General features: G+C 34.7%; 2 protein-coding genes across 3 annotated transcripts in view; both read left to right on the top strand.

The window, feature by feature from the left end:
- Nucleotides 1-546: 546 nt before the first annotated feature.
- Nurf-38 (Inorganic pyrophosphatase Nurf-38) lies at nucleotides 547-4335 on the top strand. Of its 2 annotated transcripts, none has more exons than XM_018460659.1 (8): nucleotides 547-779; nucleotides 1465-1703; nucleotides 2801-2887; nucleotides 2994-3057; nucleotides 3208-3270; nucleotides 3492-3705; nucleotides 3784-3893; nucleotides 4203-4335. In XM_018460659.1, exons 1-8 carry the CDS (start codon nucleotides 581-583, stop codon nucleotides 4232-4234), a joined length of 1008 nt encoding a protein of 335 aa, XP_018316161.1. In that variant the 5' UTR covers nucleotides 547-580; the 3' UTR covers nucleotides 4235-4335. The 2 variants fall into 2 exon arrangements, with proteins under 2 accessions (XP_018316161.1, XP_018316160.1); XM_018460658.1 differs by lacking the exon at nucleotides 4203-4335 and adding an exon at nucleotides 4037-4110.
- Nucleotides 4336-6136: 1801 nt separating this feature from the next.
- Cow (Proteoglycan Cow) overlaps nucleotides 6137-20743 on the top strand; it is a 148303-nt gene continuing 133696 nt past the window's right edge. Inside the window, exon 1 of the mRNA XM_018460731.1 lies at nucleotides 6137-6582. Within this exon, the coding sequence (XP_018316233.1) occupies nucleotides 6481-6582 (102 nt within the window). The 5' untranslated portion in view covers nucleotides 6137-6480. The remainder of the gene's footprint in view (nucleotides 6583-20743) is intronic.

The following is a 20743-nucleotide window of genomic DNA, read 5'->3' as shown; positions in this document are numbered from 1 at the left end:
CCTAAATGCACGATGTAAACGTAGCCACTGAAGTCCTCCATGGCTCTTACGCACTCCAACGCGTTTGATAGAGTGAGTAAGAGCTATAGTAGAAGCATATTGGAACATGTTGGAGCATGCGACGCGAACAAATCTAAAAGGCCTGTTCTTTTTGGCTGAACTTTTGCACCAGTTCGTCTTTCTTCCTCTTCTTTCCTCCTAGAGAGAAAAGGAAGAAAAATGAGGCCTATAGGCTACGTTTACACCGTGCATTTAGGCCGCGGCCTATACGATAGATGTCCTTGTTTATCTTGTAGGTTAAACAAAGATACCTATCGTATAGGTCGCGGACTAAGAGCACGGTGTAAAGCCCAGTGTCCACGATGCTAGAAATCCGTCCGAGATCTCGGATGAAGAAAGAATTGACCAATCGCATTGATCATGTGACTAAATTGTTTAAATGTGATTGATTAATTCTTTCTCTCTCCGAGATCTCGGACCAATTTCTAGCATCGTGGACACAAGGCTTAAACGTAGCCAAAGTCTTTCTGTACCCTCCTATGGTTTGCAAACATTTGCAGAACGTCGCGCGGGACGACAGATGGCAGCAATGTCTCTGGTAACGCGGCACGTGTTACGTTGCCACGGTTTGACGAAACTCGTTATTCCGTCGCGATTCGTAGTAACCGGTAGGCCGGTGTTTAGAAAGCTCGCTGTTTTCACGAAATTTTGCCGAGACATGTCGTACGCGACCGTCGAGAGAGGTGCACTCAACAGCACGGATTACAGGATATTTTTCAGTAAGTAGATTCGACGTGACGTCGTCAGATAAAACGATGAAGCAACTTTGCGGAAATCGGTGCTAAGAGTCGTGAACTTCGTTGCGAGGTCACGAATGCACTTTGCGTGTGCATGCTATTAACATTTTTTATTGTTATTAATAACTTGAGTTTTCTCGAACGACGCAATGTCGCACGAAATTTCACTTACATATTGATGGTGAATTATTTAGGGAACTCGAGTCCACAATCGATCGCGCGCCGTAACTGTCGGATTTCAATCCTGGGTTTCAAGTTCATTACCGCGTATTTCGCTACGGCGTATTTCGCACTGAAATAATGATTTTTTTTTTTTAATTGCAAGCGTCTACGATTTTTGTCGCTCGTAGACGACGATACCCGCATTATTTCGTGCATTGATTTAATTCAATGACTTATGACATTTAGCTCCAGTGAAAGTAGATATTTATAGGCTTTATGAATGAGGAAGTAGTTATAATCATGCTCTAGACATATGTTCTTATACATTCATATTTTCATCAAGTTTTATATCGTCTTTTTTTGTACCAGAGATTTTTCTGATATATTCTTGCACAACATATTCTGAATTACTATATGAAATAACAGAAATACTATTCTGAATTAATAATATTTAATAATATTTCTTTTAAAGTATTTAAAAAAATTCTTTTATTCTTATGTATAGAAAATGATCAGGATGTCCCAATCTCGCCCATGCATGACATTCCTCTCTTTGCCAACGAAGTTAACAAGACATTACATATGGTTGTTGAAATACCAAGATGGACAAACGCTAAAATGGAAATTTGTCTTAAAGAGAGTTTGAATCCCATTAAGCAGGATGTTAAGAAGGACAAATTGAGATTTGTTGCTAATTGTTTCCCTCATCATGGCTACATATGGAATTATGGAGCTTTGCCCCAGGTTGGAATTCTAGTAACTTTGTTGTTATTTAATCGCTTCTTTTAATATCCGTTTTTTATTTTTCTTTGTATCTCAGTGGAATAATATTTATTCATTACAAAAAATTCTTTTTGTAGAACACACACATATACAGAATGATTCATTTTAATCTTAATATACGCAAATATTTCGAAAATACGCAATTTTACCAAACAACATTCCAAATAAAAATTGTATGATATGGAAATGGATGTCATCATTGAATGTCCCACTCTATACTATGCAACTTTTATTTCGAAGGTTTTTTTTTAGTAAAATTGCATTTTTTGGAAATATTTGCCTGTTAAAATTAAAATGAATCATAGTATAGTTTTCTAAAACATACAAATTATATGTAAAATATAAAAGTTAACTTTAGAAAATTTGAAAAATAAAAAGAATTTTTTATAACGAAATGAAAAAAAGTTTATGCTTATAACTTTGATTTTTAAAAATATTTCATTTACAGCACTTTTGTTTATATTAAGAAACGTAATAATGGCTACGATTACACCATGCGCTTAGTCCGCAATCTATATGATAGGCATCCTTGTTTAACCTATAGATGAAACAAAGACGTCTATCGTATTGGCCACTGACTAAGCGCACGGTATAAACCAGGCCAATATGTTTCGCACATTTTCTATGAAGCACATTCTTTTATATCTATTACTTGTCCAAATAAACTATTATACATTCTATGATAATACGCATGATTCAATGATGATCTCAATGATTTATTATCTGAACACAATAAAAGGAAGTATTAACAGTTGCATTAAACAGACACTAAGTATATATCTATATATATATACATACACATATATACACATTTTCTTATCTCATGTTCATATATCTTGTGCATATGTATATGTGAACTTGTAATCAAGGTATACACTTAGACTTATCAATCATTTCCTTTTTATTACTTTTGAAATGTTATCTTGTTTCCTGGTTTCTTAAAAAGAAATACTGTCTTTTATCTCTTGTTAAAAGCTATTATAATATATAATATTATAATTTGTTATCTCTCTTGCTATTGTAATATAGATAATTTTACTAAATAATATAATTAACAGACATGGGAAAATCCTGATGTTTTGGACGAAGCAACAGGCTGCAAAGGTGACAATGATCCTATTGATGTTCTTGAAATAGGCTATAAGGTGAGAAATCATTGCAGTGACATTTTAAATAATTTTATTTGTCATGTAATAATTTAATAATTGTAATTGATTATAATAATTGATGAAAATATTTGCATTTATGTAGGTTGCAAAACGAGGCGAAATATTAAAAGTAAAAGTTCTTGGAACAGTAGCACTTATTGATGAAGGTTAGCTAATTAAGTTATCTATTAATTAAAATTATTAGATTAATGTTTGTACCAAAATATATAGAATATTAGAATAATTTATGTGCAAATAAAATAAATGCAGTATTACGTACAATATGTATGTTTCATTATGAACAATTTTTATTTTAGGCGAAACTGATTGGAAGATTATTGTAATTGATGTTAATGATCCTTTGGCAGATCAAATGAATGGTAATTACAATTCGTATTTATTAAGAGAATACTTGATATACATATAATATATTTCTTTCAACTAAGTTCTTAAATATGCATAAAAAATTTAAATAAATTTTTCATATATTACTAACATGATAATTATGATTGTAGATATAAGTGACATATATTACTAATTTGATAATTATGATTGCAGATATAAGTGATATATATTACTAACTTGATAATTATAATTGCAGATATAAGTGACATTGAGAAGCATTATCCAGGTTTAATGAAAGCCACAATTGAATGGTTTAAGATATATAAAATTCCGGATGGAAAACCAGAAAATCAATTTGCATTTAATGGTGAAGCAAAATCACGAGAATTTGCCCTACACATCATTGATGAAGTACATCAACATTGGCAAAATTTGATTAAACAGGAAGGTTCATCTAGTGAAATAGAATGGTTCGTAAAAATTAGTCTTTAAATTATGTCTTGTTAGATAAAATAATTTAGATGTTATTCTATGTAATATTTTTGCAGTTCTAATGTAACAGTGGAGGGAAGTCCTTTCAAGATTACCACAGAAAATGCACAAGAAATTTTAGACAAGGCACCTGAACCAGTGGAACCTCAACCTGTAGAACCGATAGGTAGGTAACTCAAGTGTAACAGAATAGAAAGAAATGTAAATTTTCTGAAAAATGAATGAGAATTATAATTCTCTCATTAGCTTTTTTTTACTTAGTTATATATACAATGATATTTATAATGCTCTAATGCTCTTCACTTTCAGTTGACAAATGTTACTTCGTACATCCCAAATTGTAACAATTATGATGGGAATTAAAAATTGCACTCAGTTTTTGAATATTTGAATTATATGAAGATATTATTGATGTTGAATATATGTGAATTAAAATATTTATTCATTGAATTATTTTTATAATGTATGATTTCAGTCGATAAGTGGCATTATGTACATCTTAAATGAAGATGAGACGGATATCTTCATTCTAACAACTAGCGAAGTCGGCTACTCCGTTTATTCATATTCAACATGGAGTTCCTTCTCATTTATCATTTTGCTGCTTTTACATCGATACATCATTTTTTCATTGCATTTTAATAATTATAAATAGCATTTAAATATTTTGATATATATGCGGTGCTACTGTTTTGTTTTTATTAGTTTTTGTCTCCTAATATATATAGATACATGAAATATATAAATTCAATAACATAGGATAGATGTTTATACAAGCACTTTTCGGATATGCTCCGCATGTATATCGTTATGATATTATCCATAGCGGTACGTTTCGACTAAGAAAGAAATATAATCTCATTATGGGTTGTGATGTAGCTATATAGTTCTGAGCAGATGGGTTTCTTAGATTAAAAGGACGCGATTAGTTCTCTTCAGTATTTTTCCAAATATAGAGATAAAACAATAAACAAACTGACCTGAGTACAGACATATTATTTTCAAAAGTTATCCCATATATATCACTTTGAGAATATTTAGACATTCCAATTCTATGCATAGTTTACATCTATGTGTTTTCTACATTATTTTTTTTTTTAAATTTGGATGGATAATTAAAGATGCTCTTTCCCGGTATTTTTCAAAAAATGTAAAAAAGCCGTGATTGAGTAAATGGATTGATTATGAATTGAGAGATTCATTTTTGTACTTCACCGTGACTGTTTTTGAATATGTTTCACTGACAGTGATCTCTAAAGAAATACTTGTACTTTTCCGAAAATGTACTTGACATGTACTAGGAACTATATACATTCGCATGACATGCATTCACATTGGACTTACAAAGTGGAGTGGCCTTTTGGAGCGATAAATTCTTCAGTTGGGTCTCGAGAGTATAAAAGCAAATTACCGTCTCTATTGAAAGGATCGAAATGAACGGCATTTTCTGGATATTTTGGGAAATGGAAGAAGAAAACTAAATATAATCCATCGTTTTGTTTGATCACAAAAAGCATGTTAAGAAATTGAGTATACTTTTTTGCATGTGTAATAAATCTAAACTGTAAAATACTGAAATATTATTATAGGTGTTCTTCTTTTTTGTTAATGTTTTTAAAAATATTTAATATAAAAAAAAATAATACTTGAACAATTTTAAGTTTTAAAGCAGTTGCATTTTATAAATTAACACGATTGAATTACGTATTAAATTCTATATATATATATATATATACATCTAAAGTTACCATTGTTAATAAATTTACAGTAATTGAAATATGTATTGACATATATTCTAAAATTTAATATTCCACGTTGATTTGAACCATTATGAATATTAGTAAACAAGAGACCCAATTACTCCAGAAAGCTAGTTTTTTTTTACTGTATTTTTACTGTATTTTTACTGTAGGTATTTTTATCCTTTAAGGGATGCAATACTACGATTTAGTAAAGTAACAAGAGAAAACAATGATAGTAATGGCAATCGTAACGAAGAGAATGAAGAATAAAAAAAAAAAAAGAGTCGATCAGGTCGAATGGCTGAGATCGTCTAGGGAGAGTGGGACTGGATTTTTCCCTGGTGTCCCTCTCCGACAAATTCCCCTCAACCCTTTTCTTCTTTTTTCTCCATCAGAGCCACGGGCTACATCAGGTAGGTAGGTAGGTAGGTAGGTGAACTAGCAGCTGGAAGAGGTATTGACTGGCGACGGACGCGGCGCGGCGTGTCCGTGTCGAAAGTAACCGAACAGGACGATGCAGGACAAACAAGTGCACGGCGAGCGACGATAACAGCCGAGCGGAAGCGAGTAGCGCGCGCTACCGGTCCCCTCTCCGCGCGCCATTCGTCGAGATCCGACCAATGAGCAAGCGCGACGCGCGCGCCTCTGGCGGCGCACGAACCAACGGGGCAGTGACGGTGTCGCCTCACCTCGCGCGGTCACAGCACAACTCGTTCGGCTATCGAGCTGCGCGTTTCTGTTCCGCGTCAAGCGTCGCGTAACATACACATACAGATAATACATACACGTCAAGTCGGAGTTTCGCGTGCGCCGGACGTCGATCATCGGTTGCATCGTCCGCGTTAACCGCCCCGATATTTCCTCCCTCCGTTTGACGGTGTAACTCGCGCGTGCCGATTTCCTCTCTTTCTCTCACTTTCGTTCTGTCGCGCCGCGCGCGCGAGCGTCTTCCGCGGTGAAGTAAGTGACGGTTCCGGGGATAAGGAGAGGACTCGGAGGACGGTTTCAGCCATGCGATTCTCGTGGATGCTCGCGGCCACGGTGCTGCTAGTTCTGGCCACGGGGGTGAGATGCAAGAGGAGATTCGACGGTGATTTCGAATTCGCCGAAGAGGTGAGTTTCTAAACGACGTCTCGACACGACACCCTCTCGCGTACACTTGTCGTCGTGTAAGGATTACGAGCGACGACAGGTTGACGTTGACAGGTCGCTCGTTTATTTTTTTTTCTTTCATTTCTTCCGGCTCGTGGAGGCGAAAGATACGCGATGACAGCTTATACCCAATCCCTGAAACAATCATCCAATCCGAGAGAATCGTGACTCTCCTTGACGTATCCTGCGGGATGAGACACGTTCGTCATCAAATAGAATATTGATACAGGAGCAAAGTGTCAGATAATCGACAATAACAACAGCGGCGGCTCCGCCGAAGGGTGGCGCTTTACTGTTACGAATTGTTGCGAAACAACCACTTTTTGACATCGTTTCGCCGCTCGCTCCGAAATCCAAGGTCCTTCGTGTTGGGAATGCCGTGGTCCATCGATTCGAAGTTACGCGCAGTTACGCGTTGCAACAAAACTTGACGCATTATAATTTTTCACGGTAAAAACGTGTCGCTTTGACAACGAAGGGAAAAAGTGGTAGCGATGCTCCTGAATTCAGAATGCTTCTACAGACTTTTATGTATTTAATCCGTAAATGGAATATCGTTAATATCAAGTACACGTATTATTCAAGAATATTTGCATTTTATTTATTCTGTATTTTTGCCCAGCGATCCTCATAATGATCGATTTATTGTAAAATCCTTTATTTTCATACGATATTCAATTTTTTTTTATACTACCTTTGTTATTTGCCAATTGTTTAACAAGTATCATTAAGCGCATTACCTTTTATTTATATGCGAGGTTGAATTCGTTTATTCGTATATAATATTTGGATATTGCCTTTGTTATTTACAAAATGATATTAGATTATAGCAAACAATAAGTTAATATTTTAAGATGTTTGCGTTACAATATGGTGATTGTTTTCGACTTCCAAAGGCGATGAAAGATGATTAAAAAGGTCCGAAAAACATCCAGATATTGGATATCCTTTTAATTCTTTAGAATATCTTCTAGGTATTTGTCTTATCTTATGTCTTGACAGGGTTTGAAGTAACGTGTAAAACAATGTTAACATATGTTTTAAGATCCTTGTATTATAATATGGTTGATTGCTTTCGGCTTCCAAAGATGATGAATGAAAAACATTTCAGAAAAGGTCCGAACATCTAAATATTTTGGATGTCCTTTAAATTCTTCGGAATATCTTTTAGATCATCGTCTTATCTTATTGTCAAGGTTTGAAGGAATTTGTAAAACAGTGCTAGCAAACGATGAGTTAACACATCATGTTTTAAAATATTTGCGTTACAATTTGACGATTGTCGACTTTTGAAGACGATGACTAACAAAATTTAGATAATATTCCGAAGAACGCCCAGATATTGAATGTCCTTTAGTAGATTCTTTAGAAGATCTTTCAGGTGTTTGTCTTATCTTAGATATTTGTCATACTTTGGAATAACATATATAAAACAATGCTAGCTAATGATGAGTTAATACTTGTTTTAAGATGCTTGCGTTATAATATGATGATTGTCTTCGGTGATAATGATGACTAAAAGACAGAAAAGATTCGCAGAACGTCCAGATATTTTTTAAATTCTTTATAATATTTTTAAATATTTGTCTTGTCTTAGATGTGTCTTATTGTCATGAATTTGGGATAAAGTATCTTAACAGAATCACAAGTTCAATTTTCGCCACAAGTGTACTCGTATTTATCTGAGAATGATTTTTTCGGCGTACACTGAGAAAAATGTCTGGTTGAATTAATTGGAATTCTGGTTGAAATTGGAATCAGAATGTTCTGATTAAATCTATTAGAATTATAATTGAAATAACCGGAATTCTGATTGATATAATCATAATCTTCTGGTCCATTTTCAACCAAGCATTTTTTTCAGTGTACCTTTCGCGAGACATGGACTCTTTCCACTCGCAATGATCTCCTCTGTCGACTGCGTAACTTTGTTACTGAATTACGAGTAAATGTACGCGCGATTGGTTGAGATTCACGCTTCTGTGTGTGGCGATTACGTTGGAACGCCGCAATATACAATTACGGCGTGCAGTCGTTACGCGGAGAAACGTAGACTGTCCGCGGCTCTTACTTTCGCGTAACTGGATCGTAACTGGATTAAAAAATCGGGGTTATTCGACGTAATTGTTTATTTTGCGCGTGATTCGCACGTAGTACGCACACGTACAAGCGCGTGCGATGAGGTAATCACTTAATGTAATCGTGGGACAATGTCCCCAAAAAATCATTATAAAGGAGGATGTTAAAAAGAGGTCGATTTCTGCCTACAAAGATGTAAGTAAAAAAATGGCGCTTTTTATAGATTTTGACCTCCTGAATACAATAATGTTAATAAAAAGTTCGGGATCGATAGGGAACATCTTGAAAATTAAGCATGAACATGATACATTTAAAGAAATTTCAATGTTTACTTTTTAAGGTATTCCCCTCATGCCACGAACTTTTTAATAACTTTATCATATTCGGGAGGTCAAAATCTACAAAAAATACTATTTCTTTTACTTACATCTTTTTGGACAAAAATCTGTCCTTTTTTGGAGGATATTAAAAAAGGACTTTTGTGCTCAAAAAAATATAAGTAAAAGAAATAGTGTTTTTTATAGATTTTGATCTCCTGAATATGATAAAATTATTAAAAAATTGGTGGTATTTGGGGAACATCTTGAAAAGTAAACAAGAATATTGAAACTTCTTTAAATATATCGTGTTCAGGCTCCATTTTCAAGGTGTTCCCTATCGATCTCGAATTTTTTATTAACATTATCGTATTCAGGAGGTCAAAATTTACCAAAAACGTTATTCCTTTTACTTACACCTTTGTGGGCAAAAATCGGCCTCTTTTTAACATTCTCCTTTATAGAAATCCTCCTGTATAATCCGATAATTACATATGTAATCATGGGAAATGAAATTATTGTGTAATATTAGATAAGATTGTTTATTTTACCAAATGACTCCATATGTAGTGAAGAAAATTATTTGTAATCAGATGAAATCGTACGAAATCAAATGAAATCATGTAATCTGTGGGACAATACATATTTCAGCTAGTGATTATCTCCTCGCGCGCGTGTAATCGAATCATGTTCAGGGCGTTGTCAGTCAGTATCAAAGACAACGAACGTCGTCGTTCAACCCTTTGGCTCTGTTGCGAACAAACGGCATCGTTAAAGAGAGAGAGAGAGAGAGAGAACATTCCTCTTGCTTGTTTCCGCCCTTACTATATTTCCTACAACGTAGTTGGCGTTTGCGCAAAATACATATCCAGAGTCCGTTTATTTCTCCCCTTTGTCGAATTTCTACTGCGCTAAATGAGACACGTGACTTTCTCCTCGTTAGTCAAATATCTTCGATGCGTCCGGTTTGAGTTCTTAGCTCGCAAGGCAAATACAAAGGACTTTGCTGGTGGTTTACCTCGCGTGCTGCTTTGCACCGGGTTGCACCGCGAGGTCCGAAACAACCGTGGCCTCGTCGCCAAGTTCGGTGCTACACGGGACAAGCGCGTGCAACAATGATTGATTTGAAATCAGCATGGAGATCGCAGGGAAAATAGGGCACAATCTTGCAAGGTGGCATGCAAGGAAACCGACACTAAATATTGGGTCGGAACAAAAGTTCGTAGCGCTACTTTATTTGCATTATGTTTGTATGTTTAAAAAAAAAATTGTCAGCTGTACCGTTCGACAGAGCAAAATTTCAGCTTTAAGAATCTATTTTTTTAATTGTGGTACGATAATCAAAGTCAATGCTCCTTTTATTTAATTCAGTAATAAGAAATCTTAGGAACATACATTAAAACAAACAATTTTGTAAGGAAAATTTTAAGCTTTCACGTTAGAAAGTCGAAAATTTTCGCAAGTCTTTTTAGGCAAGCGACAGACTTACAAAATGAGAAAAAATTTCTTGTCTTATCCAACTTGTAGTTTTCTATATATAAAAATTACCAACCTCATAAAAACACAAAAGACATCGTGACTTTTCGAAAATAGAGATTTTAAAGATAAAAACGCTTTTCGAAAATTTAAATATTGTTCATTTTTAACAAAGTTACTCGAAATTGCTCGAATTTTGAAGGTCGTAATGCGCTTACGAACTTTTGTTTTAATAAACGTTTCAATAAACGTGTGAATATCTAAAACTTTTAAAAGAGGTTTCTACAATAGAATCTTTCTATTATTAATCGATTAACTGAACGACACGTTGCCAAATTAAACTGGAAATGTTATTAAAATAGTTATTAAATCTTAAAACATTCAAATGGATATCCAGAAATATTTTAAGAATTTATAACATGAATTATTATTAGAATTATTAATTAGAAAATCAATTTTCCTTTAATTTTGTATCTACTCATAGTTTTCTGAATTTACTACTACACTTTCTTAGAATTTACTACTATATTGTAATATATTTCTGTTTTTTCTGCCAGTACTTCTAATTTCTCTTTTGTCATCGCGAAATGTTTTTGAAGTCTTAAAACTTGGATTCTCGATTTAATTTCTGCATTATATTTATTATATTACTATGGTTTCTAGTGCGCAATAAGTATTAAGTAGAATTTTGTTAAAAAGATAGAAGAAAACTTTGGGTATAGTTTTTACTTGTTGATGAATTCTCTCTAGCATATTTCAGTTGCGTTTCCAAAGAAATCACAACTTTATTCTTTCAATTTCGTTCAGGTTAATCTGACGAAATAATAAGGAGTTTCTTGCAGTATTATATAGCACAACCGGTATTGAAATCACAAACTCGCACTCGACTAGAGTCGTTCGTTCCACGGCCACCGCGGTATTTATACGAGACATTTCGCATAAATATCTCGAGTCTCTTAGCGACTTGTCGCCGTTTACCGGCGCGTCTGAATGCGCCATTGCCGAGAGGAGACACTGTGTAAAACTCGGGAGTTCTTCTTCCTTTTGTATGCGTGCATGAGGCCGGGCGGGGGTGTAAAACGGAGAACGGAAGAGACGTAGGAACCGCTCGGGCGAGGAAACGATAAGAATTGTTGGCCTCGCGGAGCTTCCGAGCGCAAATAATGGAACTGCCTGTCCTTCCGGAGTTATCGCGAGTATCGTTATGTGTCCCCGCGATTTTACAGTTCCAATAATCGACCTCGGGAAATCCCTTATCATATGCCGTCCCATGGACGATCTTTATGGATACGTGTGTCGTCTTTCGTCTTATACGTATATATATACCGGCGAATCGATTATCCGCACGTAAACGCGAAAGAATCTGCCGTTTATCGATTCTCAGCAAAGGTTGTGTGCGACCTAGTGCCTCGAAGGTAAACGGGTGTGTATATAGTTAAGTGCAGTTAAGCACAGTCGTCGCGTGTTGTATTTCCTTACTTTCTCGTGCATCCTCCTACCGCGACCGATGTATTACCTCCCGATCGTTTAATGTTAAACGTCGCACGCTCGTCCGATTCCGAAAAGCTTGTTGATTCTCTCGTACGGTATGAGAATCCCATTCAACGTCAACGTGACATGCGGGCGCCACGCAGCGAGTTTAAACGCTGAATGCGTAGCGAAAATACAGCCGTATTTTCGATGGCGGCGTGTCTCCTTTAATACAGAGATTTATATTTGAAGCCGCGCGCTATATGTATGATCACCTTGTCAGTTTCTTCTCTTTCATCAATGATTGATAATTTGCGAGTAATACACGATATACAACTTTAAAAATTTTTTCATTTAAAAATTTATTCAGCATCATCAAGATCGTTCTAAGATCCCACTGAGCGTCAAATTATTAAATTGCTAGTCAATTTAATTTGTGATATTACTACTGTGTGATTCAGACGCGCAATTTAAATGACTACTTAGGTGGTATATAAATTCACATTGAATTATTTAAGCGCACTTAGATCTAGCTTGACCGTTAAAGGCATTTATTCCTTATTAATCATGTATCCTCACATGTACAGTCCTAAGACAATCCTTGTTTAATATTAAGAATTTAAAATTTTTAACAAGAATTTATATTTCATAGGATACATCAATCTTGGTTTATATAATTTGTATTACAATACGAGATAAATTGAAATGTTGAAGAGTTTTGTTATAAACAGGAATTCGGACCGAAATTACATTATGGATACATTATTGATTATGGATATATTAAAATTTCGACTGGTTACAATTATGGTCCGAGGGTACTCAATTTTCAATTTCGGTGTCGGTTTCAATTCTTTTAGTGACAACGTTATGGGTATATATAATTATTGAAAATCGAAATCGAAAAGGACCGAAATCCAAACGAATCCGGTAACCGTTACAGTAAAACTGAAACCAAAAGTTGGATTTAGCCTCGGACCGTTATCCCTGATTATAAATATTAAGATCTCTCTTATTATGTTTTGATATTGTAAAGAATGACAATTGAATTCGAGCAAAGTTTAAAAGATTAAATGCATTATTTCGAGACACTTATTATTATTAGTCTTTGTCATTACATTTTAAGATTAAACGAAGCAATACGAAACAATATTTTATATAAAAATTATTATACGTGTTTTACGAATATATACCTTCCATGTTTTATGAATTAACAAAAATTTGGAAGATATTAAGTATTACTAAGATATCATTAAATGTTTTACATGTTTAATCCGATATGTATGCGCTCGCGCATTCGGTTGATAGCGTTGCTACAGAAATGTCGGATTAAATTAAATTTACATGGAAATACATCGTAATCTTTCATACCGTGCACGAACTGTTTGTGCAGAGAATTATATTTTAGAATACGGAATGTACATAGCATAAATCGTACGGTCGCATAAATCACATCGTTGCATATATAGTTTTCCCTGAACACGATCGATGTTCCGCGTATCGATATGACTGCATCCGAGGACTCGGTTGGGCGACAAGCGGGACAAAAGAATTTATTTTATCGAGAGGGAAAGAGAGGGAGATTTAAATGTTTTTTTTATACCACCGCGCGGTGTCGATAGTACAACGCAGTTGTTTGTAGCTTGCACTTTTCACCGCGCGTTGACAGTTCTCCACGATGTAACGTAGCGCGAGGCAATGTTTTCGACGTAAAGTTGTGATTTTCGATCGGATTCTCATGGAATTTCCATTTTCCCTTCGACAGATATCACGTGATGTGGGACAAACGCCCGCGTACGAATTCGCAGCGTTTTCTCTCGCAGATTCTGCCTGCGGTTAACGCCACGTAGTTAAGATCGTTGCAACTAAATTTATTTCCACGAATATTTGGTATAGCCGTCTCGTTCCTATAATTGAGAAACTTCGTGATGACCGCGACAATTTCGATGGTTTCCCGATCGTCTGTCCGTATCCCTAATCGCGGTGGAACGTCGATGTCCAAAGTTAGCCGATCGCTTCCGTACGTGATGTTCGTTCTTGAAGCGCGTGTGGTATCTATAATTTTCCAATTGAATGCATTGGGTTAATCCTAACTCAAAATTCGGTTAGACCGGTTTGAAGTCGAGTTTACCGCGTTTCAACTAAAATTTGCTCGAGTTTCTGTCGAACGACAGTTACCGCGATAGAAACTACTACTTCGCGAGTTTCCTCGTCTTCGTTGTTTTTTCATCAATATTTACTGAAGCACAAGTTCAGGCGACAGAATATTTTCGACGTTAATGTAGTGGATGAAATATGCGATATAAGCATATTTCGTAATGGCAATGCAATGCAGTCTGAAAACCGACAAGAATTGTATCCATTATAAAAAATATCTATATATATACATATATTTGTATATATCGTATAATTTATTAAATATTTTTACTGATTGTTAAATATTTTTACAATTTTTGAAACATGTAATTATTAATACATATAATTATTAATACATTTTTTACGTTATAAAATAATACTTTTTTTCGTAATAATATTTTATAATTTTATGACACAGAGGGAGAGCTTGATTAAAAGACTTTGCGCTATATTTTTTAAATATTCATTCAATGCAAATATATATATATATATATAATAGCCTGATTGTTATTCCATTTTTATACAGGTTGTCGTCTCTTTGCGTATTTCCTCTCTTTGCCAAAAGAAACGTCACGTAATATCGTCACCTTAAGACTTTGACATTTTTTAAATTAATAAGCGGCTCTATAAGTCTTTATTTATCAATCTTTCGCCTTTGTTACGTTTTTCCGAATGTCGAATTGTCGGCATCCCATCGGTTGATGTCGCAGAATCGTGGATTATGGAATACCACCGTTTGCATACCGGTACACTGCAGTAGAGACAGGTGAAGCAAATCGCCTCTAACACGGCAGGTGGTAGGAATGTCGGGAATGTCGACTGACACCTCTAGGCAACATTTGCCAACTCTCGCCGTGTCACATCCATTCGCCTTACGATCGTACACTTGGCGATACCTTCGCTCGGTGAGTTTATTGTTTATGGCTAAAGCAAGAGAGCAAGCGCCGCATATACATCTATTTTTGCACAAGTACGACATTGTGACAAAAGTGCGTCTTTGCCGGGATGTAATAGCGATGCTTTAATCATGAATCACTGTGAATGATGTAATTTTTTCACGTACTTATATAATAAAACGGATTTAACACGATAGTTTTCTCGGAAGATGACTTTTCCTAATTGTTTTTAAGCACTATTCAAATATTATAATAAAAGTTACTTAATATTGTATTCTAATTAATTATAATAAGCCGAGTTCATATTTGAATGACGCAACTTTTGAAATTACTTTTTTTCTGCGATTTTTTTTAAAACTTTGATTTTTTAGAACTTTATTTTAAATACTTTTTGGAACATCTTTTTTTAAAAAGATTTTTCTAGAACAGTTACGTTATGTAGTTAAAAGAAAATAAATTGCAATTTTTAAAGCTTTATTTATTCTCTTTCCTAAAATGAGATGGATTTTCATCTCGCTCAGTATTCCAGTTTCCCAATCATGTTAAAATTCTTTATTATAGAAAATCTATAATAGTCTATAATAAAACTATATACCCATCGCGCTTATGACGAGACGTATCTCACGTATCTTATTGGAATTTTTTATATTGAGATTTGATGAGTCAGAAACCTATATCATTTATTATTATTAATTGCTTTCCATCTAATGACTTTTATAAAATTACGTTACTATTATCAATTTTGTCACCGTTCTCGAATACTTATTATCCGTTTTTTTATCTTATATTACATTAATTTCTTTTATCGGAATATATATATATATACCTACTTGTAATTGTTGTTTAAAAAAAACACACACACACACACACACTTTTCAAATTACGATTTTTTATATAACCATTCATAATCAATAATTCATAACTACATATAAGGTAAATCCATCGTCGCGAAAAACTTTTTCGTAATCAGGTTATTTTCAGCTGTTTCCTCACTACAACCTCCCGCCGCATTTTATAAAAGTATGCGTCGAACACGTTAGAAAGTTCATAAAGGGATTTTGCCTCTCGTCTCGCGTTTACGGCACTCGAAATTTCCAAGTGTCAAGCGCATATCCGGCTTTATTTGCCGCCGTCCTTCAGGGGCTTGACAACCCCTAAATTGGCAAAGGCATTTTCCGTAGCCCAAGTTTCGTCGGCCCTTTGTCTTCGTAGTGATTCGCCCCGTCAGGCAACCGATAGTTTTCCAATTTTCCAAACGCGGCTTCTTCTACCGTGGCGAATCCACAGCCCAGTATGAGAGCAGTATCGATTGCCGAGAATATCGATTACTGGCTTAAGGGGTTGACCGTATTGACTGTTTGCGCATCTATTTCGCGTTTCTTGGAGTTATATCCTACTTTTCACGAGTTCGACCCAGATGAGTCTGTGTCGCGTAATTTGAACCGTTTGTTTCAGAGCATATATATTTCGTATATTGTTAAATTCATAATGTCAAATTATATCCAGTTTGAGTTATTTTTAATCATTTCTAGGTCGCCACTACTTCTACCCGATAATTTGACCAATTTGACTAAAACAATGAAGTTCAGCAATTTAACTCAAGAAAATATATTAAATTTGAGACTTATATTTAGTCTATTTTGAAACTCCATAAATATATATATATATATATTGATATGCATATAATATTCGATGAACTTAATATCAGTAATGTAATTTCGACGTTTTGTACGAAACGCGAAAAGTGTAATTATATATTATTTATAATTATAGAATACAAATGCTTGTAAAAATGCTTTTAAAAATTTCACTCGTTATTAAAATTTTCAAATAGTATTAAATTATATATCTTTTTCTTTTAATTGTGCCGTTATAAATACACATAATATCACAATGTATTTTTGGCTGCTTTTCCATCGGGAAAGAATAATTTTATGATTTCCATTTCACCGCTGTGCTTTATTACTTTTTTATTTTTAAGATATACGATTGAGATAATTTGTATGAGACTTACAGGATAGTAAAATAACCGCGTGACCGATTCTAAAATTAATCCCAAGAGCTATCACTGTGCAGTAACTGTTATCATCCCTTGGGATCTACCTTGCAGGTTTGATTCCGCCAAACGATCGAGAAACTGTGGGCAAGTTTTGTTCCACCTTTGTAATCTCTCGTGTGCCGCGGAATCGACGCAGTTTCCACGGAAATTTCCCTCTTGAAGAGGACGCTCTTTCGAGGGACGAAGATGACTTTTCCGGAATTCTGGGAGCATGTGCCATAATCGGATCGGGCAAAATGAAGGAGAATCTTGAAGTCGGGATTCGATAGGTCTTCGTTGTTTAAGCAATTTTCCGCCATATAATTGATTTTAGAAACAAAAGTTTCGAGTTACGCGCGGATAAATTTCCTGTACCTATTCGCAAGGCTTCCTACCAAGCACGAAAATCTTATCTTGCTTACCCGCCGCGAAGTTGAAAAGCGCCACGGAATTTCTGGTTACCGCACCGTGACATTATCCGAGCTCTTAATTAACTACTCTTAATTAACAATGACTGACGCATAAATTCGAATAATGCAGCGTTGTGTACCGTAAATCTCGTTATCCTGAATTACGTTCCACCTCTATTCTGACTATTTTAATTTACTGTACATATTTGTATCAACGAATACTTTCTTAGAAGCAATTCTATTTTAATAAAAGACCATTTGTAATATGTTTATCGTATACGTATTTATCGATTTCTCTTAGGAGAGGAAAAATTCCTATTATTAATTGTTGCAAATTATGAATTTCTTACATTAAACACATTTTGTCAAGTCAATCATTCATAACAGAAATAACGTTCGTTCTGGAAAAGTAAAATTTATTTGGAGTTAAACAGACAATAAGTTCTTGTTGTCTTATTGCGTTTCAATATAAATCGGTTTAAGTTTTTCAGTTTCAATCACTCATAACTCGGAAACTATTGATATTTCCCTTCGTACTTTCCTTTCAGTTCAGAAACTCGAAGAGAGTTTGTTACCTAAATCAAGATCTGTTCTACTTATAATATTGACATTGATAAAACCTACTGTACCATGAGAAAGTAATATGTATCTTATCGTAAAGCTTGGGTAAATTCTTCACGTAAAGAACGACCGCTAGCTTAATGACGATAAACGCGGTAACGTATATCAGATACGTGGACAATTCTTTATCTGCCGAGCCTCAGTGTCAAGTTATAGCACGGCAATCGGAAAAATTCAGGATCTCACGATAGAAATCAATATTTTTTCACTTTGACGTGAGAACCTCGAGGATAAAACGTCGCGATGTTTCCGTTTCTCGATGACTCGAGCCTTATCTTTCGTCTCCGTGTTAAGATTAAGGCGGCGGCAACCGCTAAAGTTTCTCCCTTTTATTGCGGCATTGCGCAGATCATTCGGTTTCCCTGGATGTGTATACGATCCAGATGATGGAACATATTCGTCGGCCGTGAACCATTTTGTCACTATCCTTTAGACCTATCTTTTTCACTTTTACTCTTGATCCTTTTCACTCTTGCGCTTCCTTCTCGCGCATCGCCTCTTTTGCCCAGCGAGGAGGAAGCTGCGGATAATATTGGCGTGAGGGGGAGGGAGATGCAACGAGACGAACTGGAAGCGGGCGGAACCGGGACGATGTTGGATAGTAAAATATTGGCCAGACTGGCGGGCGCCGACGAACGACTTTTTCATCGGTCGCTTTCGCTTCAACGACGACTGGCGACAACGAGGACGAATACTACTACTACTACTACTACTGCTACTACTATTACTACACTACTACTACTACTAGTACTATTACTATTACCACTACCACTACCACCACTGCTCCGATATGGGTTAGGTCTCTCCATTCTGCTCCATCTTCTTTTTCCTTCATTTTTGTGAGCCCCTCCTCTCTATCCGGTCGAGTTCTTTTCCTCTCGTTCGCGTGCGATGCTTCTTTTGTTACCATCCCCGTAGACCAATGGCGGCAGTACGTGCCTCCGAAACTTTCAGCTTTTCCTCCCCGTTTAAGACGTTCCATCCTATTGCGACGCTTCCTGTATATTTTTTCTATTGCTTTACCAAATAGTGGCGCGGAAATGGTTTTTAACTCTTCACTGACCAAATCTGGCCTACATAACTACACTCGCGAAGTAGCTTTGTCCTCCAATTTTAATAAAAGTTTTAACTGAAATGAAATTTAAAAAATTGATGTTTTTTTGGTCTGGTATAATAATTAAACATTCTGAAGCTGAAAAATAATAATTTATTACAAATATAACAGAAAATAAAATTTTTAGGGCTCTAAGAAATAAAATAAAGATTTTTTTTCTAATTTTCCATAGTTTAGGATAGAACTTTTTCCAAATAACAGTAATCTTAAATCACAATTCAGTCATATTTCAATCAGTGTTCTAATCAGCTTTACTGATTAGAAGGAAAATTCATGAGGAAAAATATGGGGTACAAAAACATGCTCTAAACGAATGATACCTCTATTTACAAGCACTTGTCAGTGGCGTCCTTCTAGTGTGAGATGCGGACCAGCATTGAAAATACATGGAGGTGCGGCAACATCGATTGTGCCACGCAAGAAATATTTGCATAATTGAGTGCGGTGGAGTACGTTTCTATCCCGTCAGTGAAATTAAGGGTTAATATTTCTTCGTGAGCGTGACGGCGTCTTTCGCGATGAACTCTTCGAAAATTTAGTGAGAGCCTTCGCGCCCGAGATCGATTAAGTATAACTCCGCGAGACTTCTTCCGTTATCTTTACTTGACTCGCGAGAGCGCAAAATCATAATCCCTAAACTTGCGTGATTTATATACGATCAATGTGTTTGCTCATTGACGGGAGGAATATCGTCAACGTTTCTCTTCGTATAACTTGAAAGTCAGATGCCATCTCTTAGGTATATAAATTTCTGATAAAATAATGATATTATATTTTTGTTATGCAAAATGCGTTATTAATCATGGTTATTATTTCAAACATATTCATTTTTGAAACAGATTTTAAGCATTACATTATTTTAAACAAATATCAGGTATCATACACATAAACAGGTATCTGTTTTAAATGTAAATAAATGTTTAAAAAGTTCTTTGGAAAAAATTTAACAGATTTTAGTAAAAGTATTAATATATCGCTTTGGATCGCATATATTGATAAATATTTATTTTTCAGAAAAAATTTAACAGAGATTTTAATAAAAGTATTAATATATTGCGCTTTGGGCGCATATATTAATAAAAATTTATTTTTCAATAAATAATCGTAGAAAAGCAATTACAAATAAATATTATAAATATTAAAAGCGTAAAACACAAAAATAAGTAATAAATTAAATGTATAATAAATTATAATAAATAAAAACGAATAAAACAAAGAAAAATTTAACTAGATATTATCGCTCTCTTACTTAAAAAATGACACGACTAAAAAAATGTAATTTTCTAGTTATTATCATGAATGAGTTAGATACATTAAATATCCTGTCAATCATCAAAAGTGAACTAACTTAATTTCATAGAAAATTATTTAAAAAAAGTTAAAATCATTACAGTTCAAAAAAGATAATTTTTTAAACGTTATGAAATGAAAATGACAAAAATGACATGATCATATTAAAAAGTATATTCTTTTTGCTAATATTATTTGATCGATCAATAATTTTTTTCAAGTTGAAAAATTTTTTTGAGAAACTTAATTTTTAAATTATGTCACTTTTAGTATAACAG

This window comes from Mycetomoellerius zeteki, unplaced genomic scaffold (assembly GCF_001594055.1).
Source record: "Mycetomoellerius zeteki isolate Tzet28-1 unplaced genomic scaffold, Tzet1.0 scaffold96, whole genome shotgun sequence".
In the NCBI taxonomy this organism is placed as follows: domain Eukaryota; kingdom Metazoa; phylum Arthropoda; class Insecta; order Hymenoptera; family Formicidae; genus Mycetomoellerius; species Mycetomoellerius zeteki.
The sequence above is the reverse complement of the archived record's forward strand: the minus strand, read 5'-3'. Positions and strand labels throughout refer to the sequence as shown.

What these genes read in the sequence shown, in the direction of transcription:
- Nurf-38 (XM_018460658.1), top strand. Translation starts at nt 581, where the DNA reads ATGGCAGCAATGTCTCTGGTAACGCGGCACGTGTTACGTTGCCACGGT. An exon ending in AGTAGCACTTATTGATGAAG is followed by an intron (nt 3,058 to 3,207) that starts GTTAGCTAATTA and finishes TTTTTATTTTAG; the next exon opens with GCGAAACTGATTGGAAGATT. An exon ending in TCAACCTGTAGAACCGATAG is followed by an intron (nt 3,894 to 4,036) that starts GTAGGTAACTCA and finishes CTTCACTTTCAG; the next exon opens with TTGACAAATGTTACTTCGTA.